The following is a 27,721-nucleotide window of genomic DNA, read 5'->3' as shown; positions in this document are numbered from 1 at the left end:
AGTACTTGAAGGCAAAATGGGCAAGCGTCAGGATCTGAGAGATCTTGATAAGACCCAAATTGTGAAGGCTAGATAAACAGGATCAGAACATCTCCTCAACTCAGCTGTAGGTTTTGTGTGGTGTTCCTGCTATGCAGAGGTTTGCACCTACCAAAAACGGCCCAAAGAAGGACAACTGGTGAACCACGGCCTGCCTTCAAATCCAACCATTAACCACCATGCCACATTCACTAATATTATACTTTTATCTCGAACTGATGTATTATGTGGACATTAACAGAGGCTCTTGACTGTATCTGTATGATTTTATGCATTGCTCTGGAGCACACGATTGCAAGAACTTTCCTAATAATGTGACCATTGAGTATAAATATCTAATGTATTCTATTTGATATAATAACAATAAATCCAGCTTTGCATTTTTGACTGAACCGACTCACTCTCCCTCTCTTTCTGACAGCTATTAGCCACCTTTCTAATCCAGTATGAGCGTCTGAAAGGGGTGCAGTCATCCGGAGTGCTGTTTATATTTTGGATGATTTCTGTACTGTGTGCCATCGTGCCTTTCCGCTCGAAGATCCTTCAGGCTCGCTATGGGGTTTGCATCAATTTAGTTTTTGTCGACAATTACATATTTGCTATATACATCATGCAACCCGCAACAATTTGAACGTTTTTTAACTTGTGTAAAAATGTATTGCATTTCAAGCTATCTCTTTATTTTATTCCTAATGCTGAAAATGTTTATGCCTATTATGTGCCATAATGATATGAGATGCTGAAATATCAAATCGGATTGGAAAGAAAGTAATACCTAGTTAAAAAAATTTTGTGCTGGACATTTTTTTGCATTTCGCAATACACTGTATTTTTGTCTCGAATGAAAAGAAAACCCGAGTGATTTGCATGAACTAGACAAATAGAGTAAGGCCATTCATTGGTTAGATGGAAGAGCAGGAGGAAGATGATGTCTTTGTGTGAGAACTAAACAAGCTAAATAAGAGCCTGTTTGTTTTTATGCAGGATGAGGTTAAAGACAAACTGCGTTTTACAACGTTCTACATGTATTTTGGCCTCATAGTGGCGGAGCTCATTCTGTCTTGCTTTAATGAGAAACCGCCGCTCTTCTCCAACGTGGTCACAGTTCCTGTAAGTGTGGCTTGTATTGTTCATTTGGTACAACTGGTTGTGTGCATATAGGTTCAAATGATATGTTCAGTAATGCGCATGTGTCGACTGATTTACTTATTTTCTAGAATCCATGTCCTGAATTATCTGCTGGCTTTCTCTCAAGAATGACCTTCTGGTGGTTTACAAGGTAGAATCTATGTTTATTCTGGAATATTGATTTATACCAGTGTAGTGTGGAGATTGGTAAAATACTGTTCCTTTTGTTGTTTTCTGTTAGTTATCTGTCGTAGAGGCTGGGCCAGATATTAACTATTAACCACTGATCCATGGTCTCGTAGTAGGAAAACAATCCAAGTTCATAATGTCTTGCAGCCTACACTGCCTGCTGCCCACACACTTTTATTTTATTTATTTGCACCCAGGTAAAGCCCGATTGCCCTTACAGTGTCAGCTACGTGACCAAAAGTAAACCTAACACCATACAACAAAATCTTACATTTAACTCTTCCTATAAATAAATATCACCAACCAACCATGATAGTGCTCTTCAGCTTCCTGAGCACTTTTTTTAGGTTTCTCTAAAAAAAAAGGAAAGGAAAAAAAAGAACATAAAGTCATAAGAAGCACAACAGAGGTTAGAAGTCATGCTACGGCTAAATCTACAATCTCGTTGAGTGTCTCAACTCAATCCTCAATCTTACTTCTGACATGTGTTTCTGTTTCCCAGCATGGCAATAAAAGGCTACAAATCTCCACTGGAAAACAAAGACTTGTGGTCCCTGAACAAGGAAGACAGCTCGGAGGTGGTAGTACCCAAACTCCTCAAAGAATGGGAGCTGGAGGAGTCTAAGTTACAAAGGTACACTGAGGTTCAGTTGTGTCTGCAAAGAACTGAGTGGATGCGTTCGAGTATCAGTTCAGTTCTCTGGATGAAGATCAATTCAAGATCACATTTACTTATAAACCACACAGTCTAACACATTTTATAGAGCTACAACCTAGTGTGTGTCATGGATTTAAATAAAATAGAGTGGAGATATAAATATTTTATTTTTGTCTGCCAGCATGGAGGTACTGCTTATGACGTTATCAAATAACCTTTAACAGAATGTTAGTGGTTGAATATAACGTCTTCGAGATATAAATGCTTATAAACAGGCACTTGGTTCATCTCAGAGAGCAGAAATGGGTTTCACCATTTACTTACATACAGATATAAATATATGTGCCAAAGCAATAACTGTTTTCGGAACTTTTCACTGAATATATTGCCACTAGTAGGCTAGATAAAAACAGAAATACTTATTAAAAACAACAAATTCTTAAAATGCTGAGTAGGTCCTCTTATAATAAGCACCACTGTGGAGTGAGACATGACAAAGGCATTCACCACTGAACATGGACACAACAAAAAGAAACATGAATCTCAAGTTAAAAGCAGAAACCTAGAAAAATTGTGCCTCACTTCATGTGTGAGGAACTTTAATCTTTTTTCCTGGTAGAGTTTGTGGAGTTTTGCATGAGCGTTACATTCCTAGGGAAAGTGCAGGAACACTAACATTATGGAGTGGTTTGATTGAGATAAATGACGCTGACAGGACAGAAGTTAGAAGGTAGAACACATGAGGACTCAGGACACAACAGACAGGTGAGCTAGACTTACATGCTTTAGGCTCTATTTTAATTAACTAAAGTATCTGACAACAGCAAGCCAACTAACTGACTACCCTAGGCTAAATTAACCAAGATTACAGTGGGTCTCTATACAAACAAGACTCCCACATTGTGCAATCTTGCCTGTTCTCAAACTAAGTGAGCTAGGGTAAACAGTGGTGGCTAACAAGGCCAACAGAGACAAACAAACAAACAAGGACAGAAAACACCTAAGAAATGCTAACAGGCCTAGCAAATACTAACAGAGGCACTAGCAATAGTGCTTAGTGCAAAAACTAGCAAGGTTAGGACAAATGGCATGCTATGTTTAGCGCTTTCACCTAGCGTTTAACCTGGGCAAACAGCTTAGCCTAAAAGCTAGTTCCTTGATCAGTCTAAATAAAGCATCTCTTGGTGGATTGTTCATGTTTGGTTCTTGGCACTTGTTTTAGTATTTTTTTGGTATTTGTTTATCCGTGCTGGTAGGAAATGTCTGCTTTATGTCTTGTGAAAATGTTCCATTGGTTTTTAAAAAGCCAAGCTTTGGTGAACTAAAGCACCAATAACTGTCGCAGTGTTCTGCTTTCTCTTGTATAGCTAAGCATTGTCAAGTTCTCCTTTTGCGAACATTTCTAATATTGACTTTTGTAAAGGCCTTTTAAATGATGCACTTCTGCTAAAATCTGCTGACTTTACTACATTAGATACAGATTTTCCCATTGTGTTTATTACACTGACAAAATCATCATTCATTATCATATATAAATTAAATAGAGTTGTGAAATGCCTAAAATGTAAAAAAAAAAAACAAAAAAAACAAAACTCTAACTAGGGAACCATTTGTCACTACATTAATGCATTTATCCACGGGAAACTATTCAGCAGTTCCATTGAAAGCATTGTTAATGCTCTGTGAATAACTCCCACAGGTCTGTACAGGAAGTGAACGGACAGGCCGTGTTTTCTAAAGCTGAGCCAGAGGCCAATCATGTGGGTGTTAATCCTGAGGAGGTGGAAGTTCTGCTGTCCAAGAAGAAGAAGGAATCACAGCAACCCTCGTTCCTGCGCGCACTACTCAGAGCCTTCGGGCCGTACTTCCTCATTGGCTCAGCCTTCAAGTTGCTGCAGGACGTCGTCGTTTTCATCAACCCTCAGCTGCTCAGGTGAAAAGCAGGGGCGGCACAGAGAGCAAGTAATTTACGACAGGGAAAAGTTACAGCTACTTTTACTGAAAGGCAGAAGTAGTAAATGGTGTTTGATCAGGCTTATCTTGGTGCTATTTAACAGAGGTGGTCAGGAACTCGGTAACGTTGCTGGGTTTCCTGCAATGCTAATATCTACTTAAAACAGTATCAGAGCACTGTGGACTAATGAAGCAGCACTAAAAAGGACAGTTACTAGGGAACAGATGTTGCAGCACCTATTGTGCAGAACATAATAGTCTGTGATGTTCACAGTGCTTTCTCGTGGCATTATGCATTCATATTCTTTCATAGATAATAAACCTATTTACAACAGACACACATTTACTTGTAGCTTGTATCGGTTGACATAAATACAGAGCAGTATGCTGTACTGTATTATTAGATGGACAGCACAATGCTGGCTTGTCCTCTGCTACAGTTTACGCCTGTTCAAAAGGTGAGCCATTTGCAAAGCAAAGGCAACATGTAAATTTGTTTTATCTCTGCATATTTTCTTACTAAGCTATTCGTGAAGGCATGATCAGAGATACGGTACAGTCTGCCAGGCTATGTTTAGTGTAGAAGTGAAACCAGACCTGAATTGAAACTATGCAAATAACTCAAAACTTGTTTATCACAGTGATAATGGTTTTGTTCACAATGGTTATGTACACAGTGAAGGTCTAAAATCTAATAATAAAAAACTTTAATGAAGTCTTCAGTTTGCAAGTTCATTTGCAAATTTTTTTTTTTTAATTGCTGTAATGATCCTTTCATAAAATTTTCTTTAAATTTTCTAGCAATTTTAAAATTGCTTTTTAATTCGGAAGAATTGCAGTTAATCGCATTGTCAAGAGAAAAACATTAACTACACAAGCGATGGTATGTGGATAACACAGCAAAAAGTTTGAAGCGCGAAAGATTTTGTCTCACCTTAAGATGTTTATTATTCGATCACAACAACAATATCTTAAATGCACATTATACATTTACCATCCACTTTAGTAGGAAATCCAGTATACCTGCACAGTCATGCCATTCATAGCTGATCAGCCAATTGTCAGTCAGCAGTACAGTACAGAAAAACATGCCAATACAGGCCAAGAGCTTTAGTTAAGTCAACTTCAACCTCAGACTTCAGAATGAGGAAAAGATTTCACTATTGGACGTGAACCGGTTCTTGGTGTCAACTTTCAGATTTTAGCAACTGTTGACAGTCCCTAGTATTTATATGAGCAGCAGTGTTGAGCAGAAATTCTGTGAGCCAAGGTCTTGGTTTATGGTCAGGTTGGTTTGAGATGACAGGAAGACTATGGAAACTTAATAAGACACTCTGTTTCCTGTAGTGAGCAGAAAAACATCTAAGAATGTACAACACGTCGAATCTAGAGCCAGACATGATCAAAAGACCACATTAGTTAGGAATTAGGAATCTGAGGAAACAGGAAACAGGCTGGGGATTGGACATCATGTGATCTTTTTACCTCGAATGTAGTCACATATTTTATTGTCACAAATAATCATAAGAAATATGTTTCATCTTTTTTGGAGTAAATGTGGTTTCTGTACTTTTCTTTTGTACACTTTCTGGTGTATTGAAATATGTGTTAGTCGTTATCTGTTTATTGCGACAGATGAATAAAGAGTAAGTTGAATATGCTTATAACATGATTATGCCCTTTAATGTGTCTGTCAGGATGCTGATTGGGTTCACCGAAAAGAAAAATGTGCCATCATGGTGGGGCTTCGCTCTGGCCTTCCTCATGTTTGGTTGTGCTCTTCTCCAGACACTCATCCTGCATCAGCATTTTCAGTACTGCTTTGTAACAGGCATGAGGCTGCGCACAGCTATCATCGGTGCCATCTATAGAAAGGTACAAATACACACACAATCACACGCACACACACCTGCTTACTGATCTTAAATATAGATTGCATAATCGCTCATGGCTTGCATGGCTCTGTTCTTGGCAAGCCTCTAATTTAAATACATAACAAAACATCCGTCATGTCTTTATGTTGGTCTTAGGTTAAACTTGATCCTCTCTGAACCATCCGGTCAGACTACATTTAAAAGCATCAAAAGCCTGAGTGACTTTGTAAGCATGCTAAATCGAGTCAGAGCAGTGTGTCATGGTTTAGTGAACACATGAGTAATTAAGAAAGAACCTGTCCTGGTGTGGGTGAAGGGATAGGTGTGGAGCTTTTACCGTGCTACAATGCACTTTTACCCAGTGATGTAAGATTGTGTTAGCACAGCTGAAGGTGTGCCTCCAGGGTGTATACACTGTGTTTACAGAGAGATGTACAGATAATAAAGTATTTCAGGAGAATCTGAGAATTAAGATCACTGAGCTGATTTGTGTACAACCCCAAAATCTGGTTTTAATGGTTCGAAGTGGAAAAGTGTAAAATAATTAATAGGTAATACTGAAAGCTGAAGGTAAACTGAGAGGACACGTCTGAACCTGAAGCGATGAGATGTCGTCATATTGACTATGAGTGTAAAGAGGATCCAGGCTTTTTGATGAAAGTAGTACAGTACTCTAGGATTTTATCCTGATTATGCTACAGTTGATAGCATAATTTTACATTTACGGCATTTGGCAGACGCCCTTATTTAAAGTTAAGGGCCTTTCTCAGGGGCCCAGCAGTGTGTTTGATGGACCTGGGATTCAAATCTTCCAGTAATCGGTAGTCCAACACCTTCATCACTAAACTACCACATCCCCTGATATATGGATGTTCAATGTGTATAAATAAATGAAGTATTTTATGGCTACAAGTCTGATATAAAATTAGTCAGGATTCTTTTGGCTTTCACTGTGACCTTTCAGTTTTTACCTCTGTTCAGAATCAATGCTTGAAGATAATGTCCTCAAATAATAATCGTAAGCTTATGCACAAGCATCTCAGAGAGCAGAAATGTGTTGATATCATCTTTTACTTTGTAGATAGAAATGTTTGTGTAGGAATTGTATTTTTTTTTTTACAACTTTTCTATGAAAAGTTTCGACATCTGGGAAAGTGAATTAAAAATTATGAGAAAAAGCGGTTGAATATTTATGCTGTAGTTTTGAACTTTATACTGACTTATATGCTGTGACATGTCGTGCTATGTGTCATGGCAGTTAGTCAGGTTTGCACCACTTGCATCATTTTTCAATATTATTCTCAGTAATCTTTTTTTCTCGTATTCATCTCTTGAAATGCAAATGTCAGCAGAGTAGAAGATTTGGTGTTGTCGTTCCAATACTTTTGGAGATGACTTTATATCAGTTCTGGACAAACGATAAATCTATCACCTAGCTGACCAGATACAATAAATACCCAGTGTGCTTGCAAAGTCCCATGCTTTGGTGAAAATTGTAGTTAACCTGTAGCCAGGTTAACTAGTAAACTAATTAAGCACATTCATATATTAACCGATATGTCACTATGATATCTATATGACTATAAAAATTATCTTATTGTATAGTAATCTTATTTGTCTTGTTATCATCTTTATTTTCTGCAAGGTGACCGTGTGTTGATCCAGCAGAAAAGTTGTATATATGAGAGCCTGTATATATAACAGCTACGTCATTGCATTCTAATTAATCCTACTGGTAACATTTTTAAGGCTTTGATGTTGTGTCTGTGGTGAACTGGGAAATTGCAATGACCCGTTAGTTCCTCATGAGCTCTTGGTTGGTTAATTCCACTCAACTACAAAGTTTTATGTCCTGTCCAGTGTCATCCAAATGAGGTTGGTTCCTCTCAAGGTTTCTTCCTCATAACATCTCAGGGAGTTTCTTCTTGTCATCGTCACCTCCGGCTTGCTAATTAGGGATAGACGTTAGAGACAGTGTGAATTGTTGAAAGTGCTACAAAAATATACTGAATTGAATTTAATTGAATTAAAAACCTCTACATCTCTCCAACCTTATTGCTGTGATTCTGACTTGTTGCGTTCGTGCAGTCGCTGATTATTACCAACGAAGCGAAGCGCTCCTCCACCGTCGGAGAGATCGTTAACTTGATGTCCGTGGACGCTCAGCGCTTTATGGACCTGACCACATTCCTGAACATGCTGTGGTCTGCACCACTGCAGATCATCCTGGCTCTAGTCTTCCTCTGGCAGGTCAGTCATTCAGCCCCCTCACCTCTCTAATGTAGAGACTACGGATAGGAGGTTATAATGAACGTCTATGGACCACAAAATGCTCTTTTACCCCCAGAAAGAAATGTATAAATTGATTATAATAGTCATGGTTGTTTGTTACTGGAACATCATAATTACAACACACACTAAATTACGATGTAACTGTAAACTGCTTACTTAAAATGTAGCAACTGATAGATCTTGCAAGATAAGACATACCAACATTAGTGTCTTATTTTTTTACTGATAATTTTGCCGTCTGTATTTTTTTCTGTCTTCTTCTTCACCTTCTAGACTCTAGGCCCATCTGTCCTGGCAGGTGTTGCCGTTATGGTTCTCCTGATTCCTTTTAATGCCGTGATTGCCATGAAAACCAGAGCATACCAGGTCTCTTCTCCTTTCTATCTGTCTGCCATGTGATGTAGAGATTAATATTTGTTTGCTGAGCAAAAACACCTCTGGCATGTTGTAATGTTTATGTGGTTTGTGGTACATTACAAACCGGGGAATTCTTAACCAAACCCAAGAAATTGTTTTCAGTGTTATTGAGCTGAAGATCAAGATCACGTTGTATCACAACTGCAAATAATTTTCTAATGAACCTTTTTTAGAAGTGTAAAAGAGTTCCCAACACATACTTCAGGTATTCATCTGAGCTGTTTGGTGGTCTTCAGGTGGAGCAGATGCAGTACAAAGATGCCCGAATCAAGCTGATGAACGAAATCCTGAATGGAATGAAAGTGCTGAAGCTCTACGCCTGGGAGAAGTCCTTCAAGGAAAAGATCCTACATATTCGGCAAAAGGAGCTCAGCGTGTTGCGCAAGTCAAGCTACCTTAGCGCCCTGTCCGTCATGGCCTGGACAAGCGCCCCCTTTCTGGTGGGTCCGAAAATCTAGTTATTACATAAAGGGATAGAAAAAAGCTGCTTGCATAGAAATGAGTTCATTAGAAATTGTTCACAACTTTATTCAGTATAGTTTGGTATAGCAGGGAAAATCTGAGAAATCTAGACATTATTAGATAGGAAACAGATGGAAAAAGTATTAGTAATGTAATTAGTAATAGTAATGAAGTGTAAATCAGACTGTTTAGAAATGTACACAGATTCTATATTTTGAGTGTGTATTTAGCTGAGGAGGAAACACACTAAAGGGGTGTTCACACATACATCGACAAAGCCACTAGATAGGCGTAGTCACGAGGAAGCTGAGAGAAGGTTAATTTTATGCATTTGGATCGACTTGGTAGAGCAAATTCCTTAAATTACTTTACTGTTACTTTATAGTGTTAGCGTGGTGTGTAACAGTGAGTTAGCATAAATATTTCATATTAAATACATATGTTAGTAAATCATGTGATTAAATCATAACTGAAATCATTAGTGGGAGTGTATTGAGTTTAGCATGTGAAGATTCTATTTCAGTCAGTCATTACAGGCTATTAATCTTTCTGAGGATAATATTAAGGGTGTCATAACACAACCTGTTGTGTTAGGCCTTTTTCTGTCCTAGAAATGTCCTACAAAGCAAGTCCTATAAATAGAGTCAGAGTCAGTCTAACAAGCCTTTCTAAAACGTGTCCTTAGGTTGCACTGACAACGTTTGCCGTGTACGTGAACGTGGACAAAAACAACGTCTTGGACGCAGATAAGGCTTTCGTCTCCCTTGCTCTGTTCAACATCTTAAGATTTCCCCTGAACATGCTCCCACAGGTCATAAGCAGCATCATGCAAGTGAGTACACGTCAGCATTTTGAGGTATTCTGTTGTAAGCCATTGCTTTCATACACGAGCTAATCATTTAACATGCAAATATGTTGCATTTGTAGATCACAATCTCAGTAAATACCTGTTTATGTGAGAGAGACATTTGTTTGGGTCACGTATTGGGTACATTATTGGATATTAAGAATTTTGGAAAAGATTTCTTCACAAGCTCCGAACTGATATCTCACATTGTTTGCTTTTCCTGTCATCACGCCTGGCACACAGGCTAGCGTGTCTCTCAAGCGCATTCAACAGTTCCTGAGTCATGATGAGCTAGATCCAGAAAGCGTGGATAGAAAACCTGAAGCCTCGGGTAATTTATCATAATGACACATCAGTTTACTGTCTTTCCCGTGTTTCCTTTCATTGTTTGTATGAGTCACAAATTCGATTCTTGCTCACACTTTCAGAATACGCTGTAACTGTGGTGAACGGGAAATTCTCATGGGCCAAGAAAGATCCGGCTGCTCTTCAAAAGTAAGGATATTTATTTGCACCAGGTTGTAGTGTGGAATTAAATTAGTGATATAGTACTACAATACCTCGACAGCTTTATTTTTTGCTACATGCTATAACCAGGGATCTCAAGTTTTGAAGACAGGCAAGAATGACATTTCCAAATCCACCACCCAAATTATGAGCAATCGTTAGCTGCTGCACAGTAATCACAAATTGAGAAAAGCAGGTAAACGTCATTAAAAAAAATAAAAAATTAATGAATAAATTTTAAAAAAGGGTAGCGAAGTGACAGTAGTATGAGGCGAGTGGCGAAAAACTATTCTGTGCTGCAGGGGATGGCTTTGTGTGGTGCAGACGCATCATTGTGAATTGGCTGTAAGCTGCCCCACCAATCAGAAGTTAGAAATCATGCCAAGACAATATAGCGACCCTGAACGTCTAGTCAGTTTCATTGCCAGCCAGCTCAAGGGGCAGGGACGTCTGCATAGTTAAAGAATGATGTTTGAAAGATGCCGTTTAAATGGTGTAAATGCGGCAGGCGCTAACTCACACGTACACCAAAAACATTCGAAAGGTGCAAGATTTTTCTCACGATACAATTACATCATGAGAAAACATAACTCTTGTTATGTGGTTATTGAGACAAAATGAGAAAGAAATAATATAATAATGCATGGCCTCTCAGGACTTCTGTATTAAAGCACTTTAAATGTAGGAAAATAAAAGTGGCTTGCAACATATCAGCTTCCTGTTATGTGCTTTTGTACAGCTTTTATTTGCCAAGAAACATCTTATTCCTTAATATAATAATTCTTTATTTGTCCATTATTTTTTTTATACTTCTTTACATTTCTATGTGTATCATGTGTTCCAGCATTAATGTGTTGGTGCCCCAGGGCTCACTGTTGGCAGTTGTGGGTAATGTGGGTTGCGGAAAAACGTCTCTTTTGTCAGCTCTGCTCGGAGAGATGGAGAAGCTTGAAGGACACGTCTCCATAAGAGTGAGTTGATTCTTCTCATATCTTCTCATATATCAGATGTGGTCCTAACAACCAGTTTATTGTTCTACTGAGAATTGCACCCCGGATTGAACAAACATCTTGTGTTAGGGATCAGTGGCTTATGTGCCACAGCAGGCATGGATCCAGAACGCCACACTGAGGGACAACATCCTGTTCGGCAGGCCCTACATAGAGGACAAGTACCGCCGTGTGATGGATGCCTGCGCCCTCACCCCTGACCTCGACATACTTCCTGGTGGTGACCAAACAGAGATAGGAGAGAAGGTACAGAGGCTTTCTGTTTTAGTTACATAAATGCCCGGGCTTTAAGAACATAGACTGTTCATCATGAAATTTTGAAATGAAACTGTCAGTGAGTCCGTAAACAAGCCATGGCTTCTTATTCTTATTCTTATTATTGTCTGATGTCCTGTCTAAAAGTCTTTAAGAAACATGATGAGGCAGTGTTGTGCTGTGTTCAGGGAATTAATCTTTCTGGAGGTCAGAGGCAGAGGGTGAGTCTGGCCAGAGCTCTGTACAGCGAGGCAGACGTTTACCTCCTGGACGACTCGCTGTCTGCTGTAGATGCCCATGTCGCCAAGCACATCTTTGACAATGTCATCGGGCCAGAAGGAGCGCTCCGTCAAAAGGTAAATACTAAGACAAGCTTATAGCTTCTCCTGCTTCCTCTGGTTGAAAGTCATGAGGAAACTAAAATGAAAAGGATGTTATTGTCTTATTGTATGTAAATGAGCAATGATTTGGGAACCGTTGGTGTGTCAATACTTCTGGACAATTTTAGGCAAATCTAGCCTCTTATCTTGTGGTATCTTATCAATGGTATGTATGGAGCACAGTTATTCTGTTCTACACGGCTAAATATAATCTTGATTTTTACATGCCTATCTGTTGAGGTGTTCAGTGGTATTTCAATGCCTAGATAACCTTAGCGTACAACCACACCCGACTTTTTCTTTCAGTATAAACAAATGAATTATTTTATAGCCGCAAGTCTGATATGACATGAATCAGTGTGAAACGTTTGTTTTTCCATTTTATTTGAGAAAAGTGTCTAGTTTTATGTGAGTCATTAAACACCACTGTGGATGACAAAGATAATCAATGCTGAACATGAACATAAAACAAATAATCAGACACAATTTACACTGTTTGGTCAAGGCATTTATTTTTAAGTAATGTGCCAACACTGACCTGAAGTTTTATCTAGTATGTCTGGCTGTACAGACTAAGCCAGTGTAATTGTGTTCATAAGTGTGTTTCATGGTGCAGACACGAATCCTGGTGACCCACAGCATCAGCTTCCTGCCCCAGGTTGATAACATCATGGTGATAGTGGAGGGAAGGGTATCGGAAATGGGGTCGTACCAGGACTTGCTCAATGAGAACGGGGCCTTCGCTGAGTTTCTGAGGAACTACACTTTAGAGGAAATCATGGAAGATGACGAAGTGACAGGTATATACAGAACACTGAAAATGTCTGTGTGATAAGAATACACCTCCTCTCACAGCACTGGTTGTTAGACAGACAAAAGGTCTGACTGTTTCAATTGCTTATTTTTTTCGACCAATACGATCATAGAAGGTTTCCACCGATCAGTTTGCATAGCATGTTCCTAGCTATAAAATTTGACTGGTCCATGTTCGAGGACACACCATGTAGGTACTAATTATTATAATGAATGTAAGTTAATACGTATTTGCTGAGATGAACAAATAAGGAAAATGTGCAAACTTAAACACAACTGATTTCTCACTGGATAAACAAAAGGTAAATATTCTTTATAGATATGTTTCTCTTCATTGGTGTTTGTTCTCAGTTCTTATATAATGGCTCGGAATAGACATTTTAATCCAAAATGTTATTAATTACTTCCTATGAGCTCTTATGAGCTCTGATGCCCAAAAATGGAATTTTAAAAAAGCATGAAAAAATATTTTTATTAAATATTGAATCTGCTCTTAAAACAGAGGCAAAATGAAGGGTTCATTGTTTTATTATATTTATCTATACTTTAAGACAAACCCTGTTGACATTGAGGTGTGCTACTAAAGCTGATGGGGACGAAATCACGGATATTGGACAACATGCAATTTTTTATAAATAATTCTCAATCTATTACTTGTCACATGACCTGTATTTGGACCTGTAACATCTTACGGTTATTGAAATGATCCAACATTATGCTTTAGCCTGACTTGTTGTCATTATCTCTTTGATATGACTTACTGGATTATCTGCTGTAGAAGTGTTGATTGACGAGGAAGAGTTATTCCCCGATGATGCTCTCAGTATCCACACTGATATGGTGGACCAAGAACCTGCAGTCAATGAGGCTCGAAGACAGTTTATGAGGTAAGCTCTATGCCTTTTAGCATAGCATAGACTTGAGCTTTATACTTTCTTATTCATAAATCAACACATAAGCAGGCATGCAGTGTGGTACTTCAGTACGTGGATCATTACTGGTCTTCCATCCCATAAGTAAAGTCATTTTCTTTGAATTCCATATGTGTTTGTTTGGGGCATCCGGAAGAAACCTTGTCCGGAGGAGAACTTTTAAGCACTACGATCAGTCCTCCTTCATGCCAATAGTAAAGCATCTTGAGACCATTCGTGTGTGGGGTTGCTCCTCAGCCAAAGGAGTGGACACACTCACAATTTAACCTACTGTAAGAACCTAGCCATGAATAAAGAACGGCACAAAAACCTCCTACAAGAGGTTTTCTCCAAACCATCCAAGAACATTTTTGTGAAGATCAATGCCTTTTCCAGCATGATGGAGCACTCTGACATAAAGGGATACAAAAATAAGGGGAACAAAACCAAAATCCCATTGAGAATTTGTGGTCAATCCTCGATAGGCGGGTGGACAAACAAAAACCCACAAAGTCTTACAAACTCCAAGCATTGATTATGTAAGAACGAGCTGCCATCAGTCAGGGTGTGGCCCAGAAGTTGATTGACATCATGCCAGGGCGAATTAGAGAGGTCTTAAATAAGAAGGGTCAACACTGCAAATGACTCTTTGCATAAACTTAGTGCTTGTAATTATACTTTAGTATAGCATAGTAACATCTGACAACAAGATCTAAAAACACCGAAGCAGCAGATTTTGTGAAAATTAATATCTCAAAACCTTTGGCCACAGCCGTAGTGTACAGTTATAGAAAGGTAATTGTTATAATTATTGTTATCTGGTGTCACACAGACTACCACCGTTACCTCTGGCTTGTACATTAGGCATAAATTATTTCTTAAACTTATATTCAGAAATTTTATATTCATGTGAAGCTGCTTTTCAAAAATGTCCCATTAAAATCACTATACATTTTAAATATAATACTGAATTAAATCGATTACTAGATATATATTAGTTAGGATTCTTACCGGTTCTACTCACAGACAAATCAGCATCATGTCTAATGATATGGAGAACCCGAGGACGAAATCGGTCCGTAAGCGTCGCCTCAGCGAGAAGAGACATGGAGAGCCACCGCCGGAGAAGGAGTCCAAAGTGCAGAAGCTCATCCAGGCTGAGACTACAGAGACTGGCCGGGTCGGTGCTCATTCTTTTGTTTAATCAAAATCTGTACGGAATTTTGAGAACGTCCGATTATCAAACTTTATTATTCATTCAGAGACCAGAGTTTCTTTGTCATGTAACAGTATGACCGTGCTTTAAGAATTTGTAGTGTTTTATAAATATTTTTCATTGCTGCTGGTGTAATGGAGCATCCGCGTTCTGGTAAAAAGGGTTAAACAGGATGTGCTTTATATACAGGAAATAAAGAGGATGTGTTAGTTTACAAACAGAGTTGGCACTCTAGAATACAGTATTAATAGTATGTCTATTTCCTGCTTCATTTAGGTGAAAATCAAGGTTTACTGGGAATATGTGAAAGCTGTGGGACCTTTAATGTCCCTACTCATCTGCTTCCTGTACGCCGCTCAGAGCGCAGCATCTATCGGTGCTAACATCTGGCTCGCCATGTGGACTACTGACACCAAGATGAACAACAGAGAAGAAAATACACAGATGAGAGTGGGGGTGTATGCAGCACTGGGCATTGCACAAGGTAGGGCACAGGTTTAAGGTTTGAGATGTTTCTGCAGGTGTGTATCACATGGCATTATACTGATAAGAGGGAGCTTGTAAATGCTCAAACGTTGTAGTTGATTAATGGTTGATTTTCTTCAAATAGAGTTCAGGATGAAAAGTTTCTAAATATATGCAACAGAATCAGTTAGAGATATTTTTGCGAATTGGATACGGTTTCAGTCGTGAGCTCAGGTGTCGCTGAGTGTGTGCAGTTTGTTAGCGTGTTCTTCACATGTACATGTCAGATGCTTCTGGGTTGGGAGCCTAATGTACCACTTTATTAGGAACACCTATACATCTGTTTATTCATGCAATTATCCAATCAGGCAATCATGTGAAAGCTTCAGATAATATTCACATCAAACATCCGAATGGAGAAAAACTCTTATTTGAGTGATTTCTTACTGCCAACTGTTGCCTCGTCATGCTCCCCCATGTTGCCTCGTCATGCTCCTCGCTCCCCAAATGCTGTCTCATCATGTTCCTCGCTCCCCCCACGTTGTCTCATCATGCTCCTCCCTCTCCCAATGTTGATTCGTCATGTTCCTCACTCCCCCCATGTTGCCTCGTCATGTTCCTCGCTCCCCCCATGTTGCCTCGTCATGTTCCTCACTCCCCCCATGTTGCCTCGTCATGTTCCTCACTCCCCCCATGTTGCCTCGTCATGTTCCTCACTCCCCCCATGTTGCCTCGTCATGTTCCTCGCTCCCCCCATGCTGTCTCACCATGTTCTTTGTTTCTTGTGTGTAATGATTTTGTTATTATATTAAAACTGCTTTCTCTATCCATGCATTTGGGTCTGATTTTAATCCCCACCTGAGGCACCTCATTCCGCTGACACCAGCAGACACACATTCTTTTTTAAACTATCCGGTTTCAGTGTGTGTCTCCACACTGTAGCCTCAGTTTCCAGTCTTTGGCTGACACGAGTGGAATCTGATGTGGATCTTATGTTGTTGTAGCCCTTCCACAGATATTTTCTCCATTTTGTTATTTGGAAACATACGTGAACATTAATCGAATCTCTTGCATGATGAAGCTATATGTGATGGTCTGACTGCTGACACGTGATATGCTGATTGGATAATTACAGGAAGAAGCAATAATTACAGGAACATGTTCCTAATAAAGTGTATTTCGCTATTTTGAACACTAATTCAATTCTAGAGCTTTTAACTAGGGGGATTGTCACCAAGCAGTTTTTAAGAAATGTATAAATTCCTGAGATAAATGTTGGATTTACATGTATCCCTTTAACCATTATGATAAAAGACAACAGTTAGGTATAAAAAAAAGTGATTTATGATGATATTCTTGCACTTCACTCACCTCAGCATTACTACAACTGAACACGCCATGCACAAATTCTTCATATTTTTATTTATTTTTTTTTTCCAGAGATTGTTCGTTGCCTTGTGTTCCTGCTTTGTAATCTGTAATAATTCATATCCAACCTCAACCCAAACCTTCTCTCGCTGCCATAAATACTCCCTAACCTACTTTCCCCAACAGGTCTGTAGTGTAGTGACTCTCTCAAACCCTTCCTCTCTCTGTGGCAGGCCTCCTGGTCATGTCCTCTTCCTTTACTCTGGCCCTGGGGAAAATCCAGGCTGCCCGCAAGCTGCACCAGGGCCTGCTGGACAACAAATTTCACAGCCCACAGTCTTTCTTCGATACTACACCTATAGGGCGGATCATCAACCGCTTCTCCAAAGATATTTACGTGATCGACGAGACCTTGCCCTCCACTATCCTTATGTTCCTAGGCACTTTTTTTGCCACCCTCTCCACCGTGATTGTTATCATTTCAAACACCCCATTCTTTGCTGTGGTCATTGTCCCTTTGGCTATAATTTACGTCTTTGTGCAGGTATTGTGTTTTTCCACAACATTAGCTGAACTGAAGGAATCCTCAATAATGTTTTCATTTGTCTTCTTCCTTTTGAAATAGAGGAGTTTTCTGTGATCTCCCTTTCCTTTTCCACTCTCCTTTCTACTCAATTCTTTTCCTTTCTTTTCCCCTATGCTCTCTTCTACTCGCTTTCTCTTTCTGTCTCTCCTCCCCTCTCAAAACGAGTTCATTTCCTCCCTCCATTTGCCAGCCCACTTCCTGCCTTGTCTGTTTGCTTGCATGTTCACACACACACACTCACACACACACGCACACACACACACACACACACACACACACACACACACACACACACACACACACACACACACACACACACACACTCACACACAGGCACACACGTTTTGGTTTTTATTGTTCAGTCCTCAGCCTCAGGATTTATGTGAAAGTACAGCCTAGTTTTCTAGGATTCCTGATGCGTTACTGACCCCTGGTGGCGGAAACATGGCATTACATCAGTATTATTATTATTAATGTTGTTATTATTATTGTTGTTGTTGTTGTTTGTTTCATTTAGGCAATAAAGAATACAAAAATTATTATTAAGAAATGTAGAGTAGACTTTCCATTTCAGATATCGGCACTCAGATGTGAAGCACAGAGCATTATTCATATGTTTGCAATTCATCCTTTCATTTTTTGAACTCATTTTGATGGATGACATACCGGCAAGACTTCACATGTGGGTCTTTTTTGTTCATTCCTTCCAAATATCTCAGACATATTATACCAAGCCCAAAAAAACACCCCCTAGTGTCATTACTGAATTTTCGAGCATTGCTGAGAGGTTCTTGAGGAGTTTTTGAACACCTGAACGCTCTGTGTGTGTAGAGAACAAGCTCTCCATACATGTCCGTGTTTTTTTGTTTGTTTTTTTTTCATTCCGTCTTCGAACAAATGCGTGTGAGAGTCCACTGATCAGCTGATTGAATGTGCCCTCCCCTCCCCTCCACACAGGTGTGCTGATACTGGCCAACTCGTTACTGAGCCGTGCCTACGGTATGCTGAAGGCTGCCCACTTCACCCACCTCCACATGCTGGGCGCAGTTCTGAGGGCACCGCCGGCCTTTTTTGAGTCCAACCCCTCAGGGCGCGTTTTGAATCGCTTCGGCAAGGATGTGGACACAATAGACTGTCTCATTCCAGAAAATGTTGATATCTGGATGCGCACTTTCTGGTACACAGTCACTGTGCTGGTCATATGCTCTGCCCTCACCCCTATGTTCTTCATAGTCATAGTGCCGTTAATGATGTTCTATTGGTGGGTCCAGGTAAATAGGAACATTAACTCATTAATGCAGCATGCTAACATGTGTATGTTTTAGCCACTGTCACAGTAGTACACGCTGTAGTGTGGTTGTCCTTTGGGAGTGTTTTAATCTTCAGTTGTTCTTTATTCAGCTCCAAGTGGGGCAGACTAATGCACCATGAAACCTCTTTTTAAATTGAATTGGCTTGTCCCTGATTCAATGGTACAAAATAAATATCAGTATCAATTTACTTTACTGGTGAGATTCAATTCTATCCAGAGATGTTTAGCGGATGTGCATAAAGAACAGCTGTTTGTAGGAGTAGTCTGCTGTGGGAGTTGAGACCTACGTATAAAATCATAATCATATCCTTTTTCAGGTTTGATTTATCCGACGTGTCGCCTTTGTCCCCTTGGTTGGCTCGAGTCTTGAGCCAGACTAATCTCTATTTAACATGTGGTATATCGTTACAATCATAATCACTAATATCGTCTCACATGGCCTTGAAGGATGCTTGTGATCAATAAGCACTCAGTTTTAGATCTGAAACATCTCATTGACCTTCAGCTCAGTTCCAAGAGCAACACTCATACTAAACCTTATTCAGACTGACCACAGACTGACCTGACATCTTTAATGCTCTACAAAGAGGCCTATCTGAGAAAATGGAGGACATATATGTCTTCCAATAAGCCTTTTAAGAGCAACAACAACAATGATTTTTGATATGTCTGTATGTGCCTCTGTTGTATAGTATAAAAGTTCCATAACAAACCCATACTACATTTACATGACTTTCCCCTTTCTCCTTTTTGATTCTATGCTTTTTTTACCTCGCTTTTGGTGTGGCTTCAGCATTGCATGACATGTCAACAATCCAGAATCAATCTCTCTCTCTCTCTCTTTCTTTATATATATATATATAAATCAATCAATATATTAACATTTTAATCAATCCCCAAAACAGCCTCTTTGAGATTGATTAAAATGTTCATAACTGAATACACAATGATATTATGATTCTATTATGATGTTTTTTCTGTATTGTTTGATAATTGTCAGTGAACATGCTGAGGATTCCAGAAAGCATCTGTAGAGGTTTCAGTACTGATGATTCATATATTATTTAAAACAAAGTGGCTTAGATGTTTGCACATTTAACCTCACAACTTGAGTTTGGGGGTCGATATCCTCGTCTGTCATCCCTGTGTTTTGGGGGTTTCCTCCCCAGTCCATATACATGTGTTGCAGACTCTCTGGTATCTCTAAGTTGTCTGTAGTGCAGCATGGGTGTGTTGGGATAGACAATTTTGTTTCATCTGTGAAATATACAAATATTTTAATATCTTTAAGAATAGAAAATAAAATTAATTTTTAACAAAAGTATGAAACTGAAAAACATTTCCCGTTCAGTTTTCAAAAAAGTTTCACTAAAATGATTAAGGGGTTAAGAAGGTCTCATGGCTGAACTAGTATGGTGTTTTTGGAATCCTCACCCCACTGTACACTGTGATATAAAAACTGTACTGTATTCATGTTCATAGATATTAAACATTCTGTGTGTGTCTCTGTTCACTTCATCTGTCCTGTAGAGATTTTATGTAGCCACGTCACGGCAGCTAAAGAGGCTGGAGTCGGTCAGTAGATCTCCCATATACTCGCATTTTTCGGAGACCATCACCGGCGCTAGTGTGATCCGTGCGTACAGGCTCAACACATCTTTTGTTTACTTGAGTGATTTGAGAGTGGATGAGAACCAAAAGAGTTACTACCCTGGTATCGTTTCCAACAGGTAGGTCTGGCCTCAATCCCTCTGGATGAATGATTGTTTGCAGATGTTCAGCTTGAAAATCTTGCCAAATTTTCTCTCGCAGTAATGTCTCCGGCAAGACCACCAGTGATGCTTACTTAGCCGCACCATTCACATGCTCAAATGGCTAATGCTCAAAGCCGTCCCATTTTTTTTTTTTCCAATTATTATTGTTTTTTTTTATGTGGAATGACAGTGGTGTGTTTTGATGTATTCAGGTGGTTGGGGGTTCGGATCGAGTTTATTGGAAATTGCATCGTGTTGTTTGCTGCTCTGTTTGCTGTCATCGGGAAGGACAGTCTCAGCGAAGGACTGGTGGGGCTGTCTGTCACTTACGCCCTGCAGGTACTGCAGCAAAACAGTTCTCTAAAGCAGCTTTGTAGTAAATAGCACATGTAGGCGAACATGACCATGTATGTATCGCTTATGGAAATCCGTTCATGCTTTGTGCTTGCAGATGTCATATTTACAGTAGATATGGAATAAATAAAAGTCTTGAATATGATTTCTAATGTTGTAGACATCACTGAACAGCTCTGTGGAATATTGTAATGTAATCAGATATTTTTTTCTTGTACAGTCAGTTGTTACGGTCACGAAGCTGATATTCATGCAGAAAGATTTTTTTAATTCTTAAATGACATCTAGACTGTAAATATATTCGTCAGGTTTGTCGTATATCTCGCATATGTCTCAGTTCTTCAACATTGACTTTTTAACCCGAAGCAATAAAACAATTAGCCTCAAGACGTTAGTACTGCAGTGTTTTTACAGCTGTCTAACACATCAGCCTCTTTGTGGGAAAAAAATCCACTCAAGTCAGACCTCCCTTTAAAGTTGTTTGGTACAACTTTATTTTTGTTTAGTCTGACTTCATATCACATTTGACTGATTTCCACTTTCCCGGTTCAACAGGTCACCATGTCCCTGAACTGGATGGTGAGAATGACTTCTGACCTTGAGAGCAACATTGTTGCAGTAGAGAGAGTGAAGGAGTACTCTGAGACGCCACCTGAGGTAGACTGTCTGACTTATAAAAACCCTTATAGCATTTTTGTTTCAAAAATGAGTCTAGATCATGATGATCATGACCGTGATGATGTCTGTGATGATGTCTGTGATGATGATCATGACTGTGATGATGATTAAGATGATGATCATGACCGTGATGATGATTATTACTGTGATGATGTCTATGATGATGATCATGACCGTGATGATGATTATGATGATGATCATGACCGTGATGATGATCATTACTGTGATGATGTCTATGATGATGATCATGACCGTGATGATGATTATTACTGTGATGATGTCTATGATGATGATGATGACCGTGATGATGATTATGATGATGATCATGACCGTGATGATGATCATTACTGTGATGATGTCTATGATGATGATCATGACCGTGATGATGATTATTACTGTGATGATGTCTGTGATGATGATCATGACTGTGATGATGATCATGATGATGATCATGACCATGATGACGATTATTACTGTGATGATGTCTATGATGATGATCATGTCTGTGATGATTATGATGATGATCATGACCGTGATGATGATCATGACGATACAGTGTATATGGAAATTAGTCTTTTTTTTTTTGTCATCTGGAAACTTTTATTGATCGTTTAAACTTCAAACAAATGTGCTGTGATCCTTTTTGGCAAGCTTTCTAGAAATAACCAATTATAGTGCAGTGGACTAGCTAATGATCTTTTATAGATGACTTCTCCATCCCAATCAGTGTAAAACTCTTTGTACATCCTTGTATCAAGTCACAGTTGACAACTGGAGAAACTCAGCGAGCTCAAGTTGAAATTGAACTTTAGTTTTCTTTTATCACATTATTCAAAAAGTAAAGGTTGAGGTTTGACCACTAAACCATGCCCCGACTCGCTGCAGTCTACATCTTTTACCTTAGTTACATAAGAAATATAAGTATTTAACTTATTGACACATATGTAAATACGACTAATCTACTTGTTTGATTCAAATAGAATTTGATTAAATAGTGATTATTCAGAAATGGTTGATGTTTGGATATGGTGTAACTTTCTGATGAAATCATTTGCAACTTATGCGTTTGTGTAGGCACCGTGGGATGTAGAGGACAAAAAGCCTTCACCTGACTGGCCTGCTGAGGGCAATGTGGAGTTTACAGACTACAGTGTGAGGTATCGGGAGGAACTCGACTTGGTGCTGAAGAACATTTCCCTCAAGGTGAAAGGAGGAGAAAAGGTCAGTCATGCAGCACAGATACAAAGTTTGCTTCCTGGACTTACTAGACCTACATTAAAAAAAACCTCAAAGAGCAAATTTTTTTAGTCAGTGGAAAATATGTGTTTGTTTGCAGATTGGCATTGTGGGTAGGACCGGAGCAGGCAAGTCCTCCATGACATTGTGTCTGTTTCGTCTGCTGGAGGCAGCAAAGGGAGAAATTAGCATAGACGGTGTCAAGATTGCAGAGATCGGCCTACACGACCTCAGATCCAAACTCACCATCATCCCCCAGGTCTAACACTTTTCTCTCTATCACCCGCCCCATGCAATCTGTTTTAATTTAAACACGGCTTTGAAAACGGTATTTATTGTTATATTAATATTTCTCTCATGTTGGGTTTTACTGTGTCCACAAAAAAAAAAAAAAAGAATCTGGTCTGATTGCCAAAAAATTTCATGCTGGCAAAAACGTATGATCCAAAGCAGCTTTAGACTCACAAAACATCTTGAAATGTTTATCAGTGGCTAATTAGCATGCTTGACTCCAAACACAACTGTAGCTAATTTGCTGCGAGTTCACGTTCCAGATTGTTAACATTTTGGGTTTGTCCTTTGTTTTCTGCAATAATTCCTGTTCTTGTGACCCTAATTCACTTTTGTTCCTACAAATTCACCTTCTAACCATGTGATCCACCTGTCCTCATTTGCCCCTTTGCTAAACTCAGACTTGGGTATACAGTGTTAAAGATTGCTTCAATAATAGTAGAGTTAACACAAATACACTACATAATGCTGCTCGAATGACAGTGGATTGAGGTCATTTTAATTGATAATTATCGATACACAATATGTTGTCGAAGGTTTCCTGTAGTATAAGGTTCAAGAATACAGATTTTGTTGGATTTTTAGCATAGCATTTTAGCTATTTATATAATTAGCATTTAGAGGAAGGATTTTAGATTGGTATGTAAGGTAAGACAAAGAAAAGTGTCACACTCCATAGAAATCATGGATTCTGGTTTTAAAATAGAAACAGCAAAACTTTTGTAAGAGTAAAATCAATAAGATAAAAAAAAAGCAACTGAAACTAACCAGAGGTGATGAATGAACTTAGCTGAGAAGAATCAAAGCAATATCGATTGCCTCTGAAATGAAATACAGCTTTACAGTGTGAGCAGAAGAATTTTCCTCGCATTCAAAATGTAACAATAACAGATTAGGATGTCTTAAAAGAAAAAAGATGTGCCTGACAATCTTATTCATCTTATCCAGACGTTCTTGAAAGATGAATTAAAATGATTCATGTATATTATACTTCATTTAAAACCGTTCCCTTAATATAGTGCTCTTCAGAATTATTGGCACTTTTCATAAAAGTGAACTCGTTTGCTACAGAGATTTATGTTTTCATCTATTCTTGTGAATGTATTTTGTCCAGTGGTTGCCACCGTACAGTACATGTTTACATGTTTGGTTTTCATTCTGCCTTGTTGTCGGTCGTTTTGTATAACTTATTAATACGATGTGACCTGTACAGATTTAATGTGACATTTAATCTACTGTTCACAGGAACCGGTTCTGTTCTCCGGGACCTTAAGGATGAACCTCGACCCTTTTGAAAAATACACTGATGATGATCTATGGAACGCTCTGAAACTGTCTCACCTACACAAGTTTGTCAACAACCAGCCAGCTAAGCTGGAGCTGGAGTGCTCGGAAGGAGGAGAGAATTTAAGGTACAACATGTACAACGTACAGTGTAACACCAACAAAATCAGTTCAGTTCATATGATTCAGGTAGATAGAACCCAAACTAAAACTAATTCTAACTAATCCCAAACTAATTCTCAGCAGTTAAACTATAAGCAACAGACATTGTACAGATTAAAATGTCAACCCAGGTAAGCTAATCTAACATAATAATGTTATGGAGTAGCATTATCTCTAAGGCACAGGAGTGTGTAGGTAGTATACTGTAGCTACAAACATGTTCTATGCAAATGAGTCTTTTTTAAATGTCCATTAGCAGCAAGTAAAGACAGATGAAGAACTAAGATTATGAGTCACTCATCAGTTTGTATTAGTCTAATGCTTGATTGTTACAGTAGAGTTGATGCTTATGAGCTCATAGTTACTATATTCTTGGTGTGTGTGTGTGTGTGTGTGGGTAGTGTGGGACAGAGGCAGCTTGTGTGTTTGGCTCGAGCCTTGCTAAGGAAGACCAGAATCCTCGTCCTCGATGAAGCCACAGCTGCTGTTGACTTGGAGACAGATGATCTTATCCAGTCCACAATCCGCACACAGTTCGAGGACTGCACAGTTTTCACCATCGCTCACAGACTCAACACCATCATGGACTACACAAGGTAGGACTGCTTTCACAACTGGCCCATTAATACCCAATTCGGATATTGTGGTGCATGTGTACACGTGAACATATATAGAAGGTTTTACATTAGCTTCAAATGCGGTTCAGCGGATCAGATTTTGAAGCCTTCGACATTATAACAGAAGTTAACATACAGTAGTTTGGCATAGTTTCTCAGGGTAAGCTGTAGGTACACAGCAAGTCTCTTTTCTGCTCTGGCACCGAGGTGGTGGAATGAACTTTCCATAGATGTCTGAGCAGCCACTGTTCGAACAGCCACCGAGACACTGGCCATCTTCAAACAAGGAGTGAAGTCCTTCCTCTTCCTGAAACACTTCAATTAGCTCTTATTTTCCATTTTTATATGTGGGTTATTTAAAAAAAATTAAAAACCCTGATCAGAGTTTTAGGTTGATGGTCTCCTAAGTCTGTAACCTAGTGAACCAGTGTTAATGTATTCATTAATAGGGACTCCAAAGCACTTTTCTACATCACTTTAGATAAAGGTATAGTATCTGACAAATGCAATTAATGTAAATGTAAATTACATTCTTACATCAGGATGTCGTGAGTTTAAATCCCGACGATGCCACAGCATTTGCAAGCCTTAGCAGTCAAGAGAGCAAACTCTGGGTAGGAGGGATAATATACTCAAGTACTCGCGCTCCTGTCAATCACAGGAAAACTATATTGTTTCACTGTACAGTACTCTGCCGTCATCAACCAATGGTTTCCATAGTAACAATATTTCTAATCGGGTGGCGCAATTAGCATTCAACTTTACAACGAATCTGGTTTGTTGTCAGAAGTCGCCAGCTCTTATTGAAAATGAATGGTCTCCAGTATCTTTGTCGCTACGAGTCGCTGGATATATAAACATAGCCTTTGTCTCATCAGGTTGTTGGGAAAGGATTAAGTAGTAGGTGAGATTTGGCAAGAATCCCAAAAAGAGATCTTTTAGACCTTATTTATTCATAATATTTTACTTTACTTAACACATTTGTTTCTAAACACATTCTTTTTTCCTCCACAGAGTTCTGGTGCTTGACAAAGGACAGATAGCAGAGTTTGACACACCAGCGAACCTTATTGCACAGAAAGGAATATTCCATGGCATGGCTAAAGATGCAGGGTTGGTGTGAGCCTGCAAAGATTAGGAAACACAACCGTGCCTTCATCCACAGAGAGACATTGAATGTATTTTGTTTTCTTACTCAGCTGGATTTGTAATTGTTTTTTTCTTGTTGTTTTATATGAACTGCAGTGCTACTGTTACTTTGGCCACTTCATTTTCATGATGAACCAGTCTATTTTTGTACGACATTATTTAATTTACTTTCGAGGCTTTGCAATGGGGAAAAATGCTGTTGAAATAAGGTGCCATTTTTTTGTGTAGTTCATATTTTATTATCGATGTTGGACTGTGTTACATTTAGCTGTAGTCCAGATTATTTTGTTGTCATGAGGAAGATCCAAAGTTGTGTGACCAAACATTTTTTCAGCATTGAACATGACAATCAGCTCTGAGATGTTTGAAGCTGGATCCGTGTTTCAGATCCGTTAGACTTCAGCAGAGACGCATTAATATTGAGGCCATCTTTTTTAATATGTACGAGTTAAAGGGATCATATCTGTTTCTTCCTTCAGCAGCTACATTTACACTGCATATGAACCAGCTTTGAACGGTTTGCTCCATGACTAATTTGATTCAGATTTAGATTCAGAACAGCTTTAACTGGTTAAGCTGAATAGATTCTGAACGATTTTATACATTGTATGCTGCGAACATGTGACCACACAGGATATCTAGTTTCTGAATCATAAAACAGTAATTTTCATGTGTATTGTATTTAATCTGTAAGCAAATATATGATGATATGTTGATAGAGAATCAGAAAAACACTATGAGAGATTTTAATAAACTTGAGAAACAGAAATATTTGGTGAATAATTCACAATATCTTTAAAATTTTATTATGTAATTCACTTTGTGTATAATTATATTATAGATTAAAACTCATTATCTTATTCATTCTGTGCTTCACCTTTTTTCATCAAGTTTTCCCAATTAGCCCATATGTTGGCATGACATGTTTGACCTACCCTGAATCGCTCCATCAGAAGTTTTAACCAATCTAAATCATTCCAGCAGAAGGTTTGTCCAACCACAATCACTCCATCAGAAGGTTTGACCCACATGAATCAATCTATCAGATGGTTTGACCAACCCCAATCAGTCTATCAGAAGGTTTGTCCAACCCCAATTCCTGCATCAGAAGGTTTGACCAACCTTAATTGCTCCATCAGAAGGTTTGACCAACCTTAATTGCTCTATCAGAAGGTTTGACCAACCCCAAGTGCTCTCACAGAAGATTTGACCAATCCCATTCGCTCCATGATAAGGTTTGACCAACCCCAATCAGTCTATCAGAAGGTTTGACCAACCACAAGTTCTCTCACAGAAGGTATGACCAATCCCAATCGCTCCATCAGAAGGATTGGCCAACCTGAGTTGCTCCATCAGAAGGTCTGACCAACCCCAATTGCTCTATCGGAAGGTTTGACCAAACCCCAATATCCATCAGAAGGTGTGACCAATCCCAATCACTCTATTAGAAGGTTTGACCAATCCCAATCACTTTATTAGACGTTTTGACCAATCCCAATCACTCTCACTCGTAA

General features: G+C 39.0%; 1 protein-coding gene across 3 annotated transcripts in view; it reads left to right on the top strand.

The window, feature by feature from the left end:
- abcc3 (ATP-binding cassette, sub-family C (CFTR/MRP), member 3) overlaps window positions 1-27,067 on the top strand; it is a 42,045-nt gene extending 14,978 nt beyond the window's left edge. The window contains exons 4-31 of one of the 3 annotated variants that reach the window (XM_027177520.2): window positions 461-598; window positions 1,024-1,149; window positions 1,257-1,318; window positions 1,859-1,990; window positions 3,714-3,947; window positions 5,665-5,842; window positions 7,930-8,091; window positions 8,407-8,499; window positions 8,787-8,990; window positions 9,698-9,844; window positions 10,103-10,190; window positions 10,288-10,354; window positions 11,211-11,337; window positions 11,446-11,622; window positions 11,820-11,987; window positions 12,628-12,811; window positions 13,603-13,711; window positions 14,762-14,915; window positions 15,228-15,435; window positions 18,328-18,641; window positions 20,213-20,412; window positions 20,649-20,775; window positions 21,346-21,447; window positions 22,543-22,689; window positions 22,805-22,963; window positions 24,241-24,407; window positions 24,843-25,037; window positions 26,073-27,067. In XM_027177520.2, coding sequence (XP_027033321.1) covers window positions 461-598; window positions 1,024-1,149; window positions 1,257-1,318; window positions 1,859-1,990; window positions 3,714-3,947; window positions 5,665-5,842; window positions 7,930-8,091; window positions 8,407-8,499; window positions 8,787-8,990; window positions 9,698-9,844; window positions 10,103-10,190; window positions 10,288-10,354; window positions 11,211-11,337; window positions 11,446-11,622; window positions 11,820-11,987; window positions 12,628-12,811; window positions 13,603-13,711; window positions 14,762-14,915; window positions 15,228-15,435; window positions 18,328-18,641; window positions 20,213-20,412; window positions 20,649-20,775; window positions 21,346-21,447; window positions 22,543-22,689; window positions 22,805-22,963; window positions 24,241-24,407; window positions 24,843-25,037; window positions 26,073-26,181 — 4,278 coding nt within the window. In that variant the 3' untranslated portion in view covers window positions 26,182-27,067. Of the gene's footprint in view, window positions 1-460; window positions 599-1,023; window positions 1,150-1,256; window positions 1,319-1,858; window positions 1,991-3,713; window positions 3,948-5,664; window positions 5,843-7,929; window positions 8,092-8,406; window positions 8,500-8,786; window positions 8,991-9,697; window positions 9,845-10,102; window positions 10,191-10,287; window positions 10,355-11,210; window positions 11,338-11,445; window positions 11,623-11,819; window positions 11,988-12,627; window positions 12,812-13,602; window positions 13,712-14,761; window positions 14,916-15,227; window positions 15,436-17,017; window positions 17,329-18,327; window positions 18,642-20,212; window positions 20,413-20,648; window positions 20,776-21,345; window positions 21,448-22,542; window positions 22,690-22,804; window positions 22,964-24,240; window positions 24,408-24,842; window positions 25,038-26,072 lie in introns of those variants that run through there. The other 2 variants (XM_027177521.2, XM_047817442.1) reach the window with 2 other exon arrangements.
- Window positions 27,068-27,721: the final 654 nt, after the last annotated feature.

The sequence above is a fragment of the Tachysurus fulvidraco genome, chromosome 8 (genome assembly GCF_022655615.1).
Source record: "Tachysurus fulvidraco isolate hzauxx_2018 chromosome 8, HZAU_PFXX_2.0, whole genome shotgun sequence".
Taxonomy (NCBI): Eukaryota; Metazoa; Chordata; class Actinopteri; order Siluriformes; family Bagridae; genus Tachysurus; species Tachysurus fulvidraco.
Note: the sequence above shows the minus strand (reverse complement) of the source record. Positions and strands in the feature narration are given on the sequence as shown.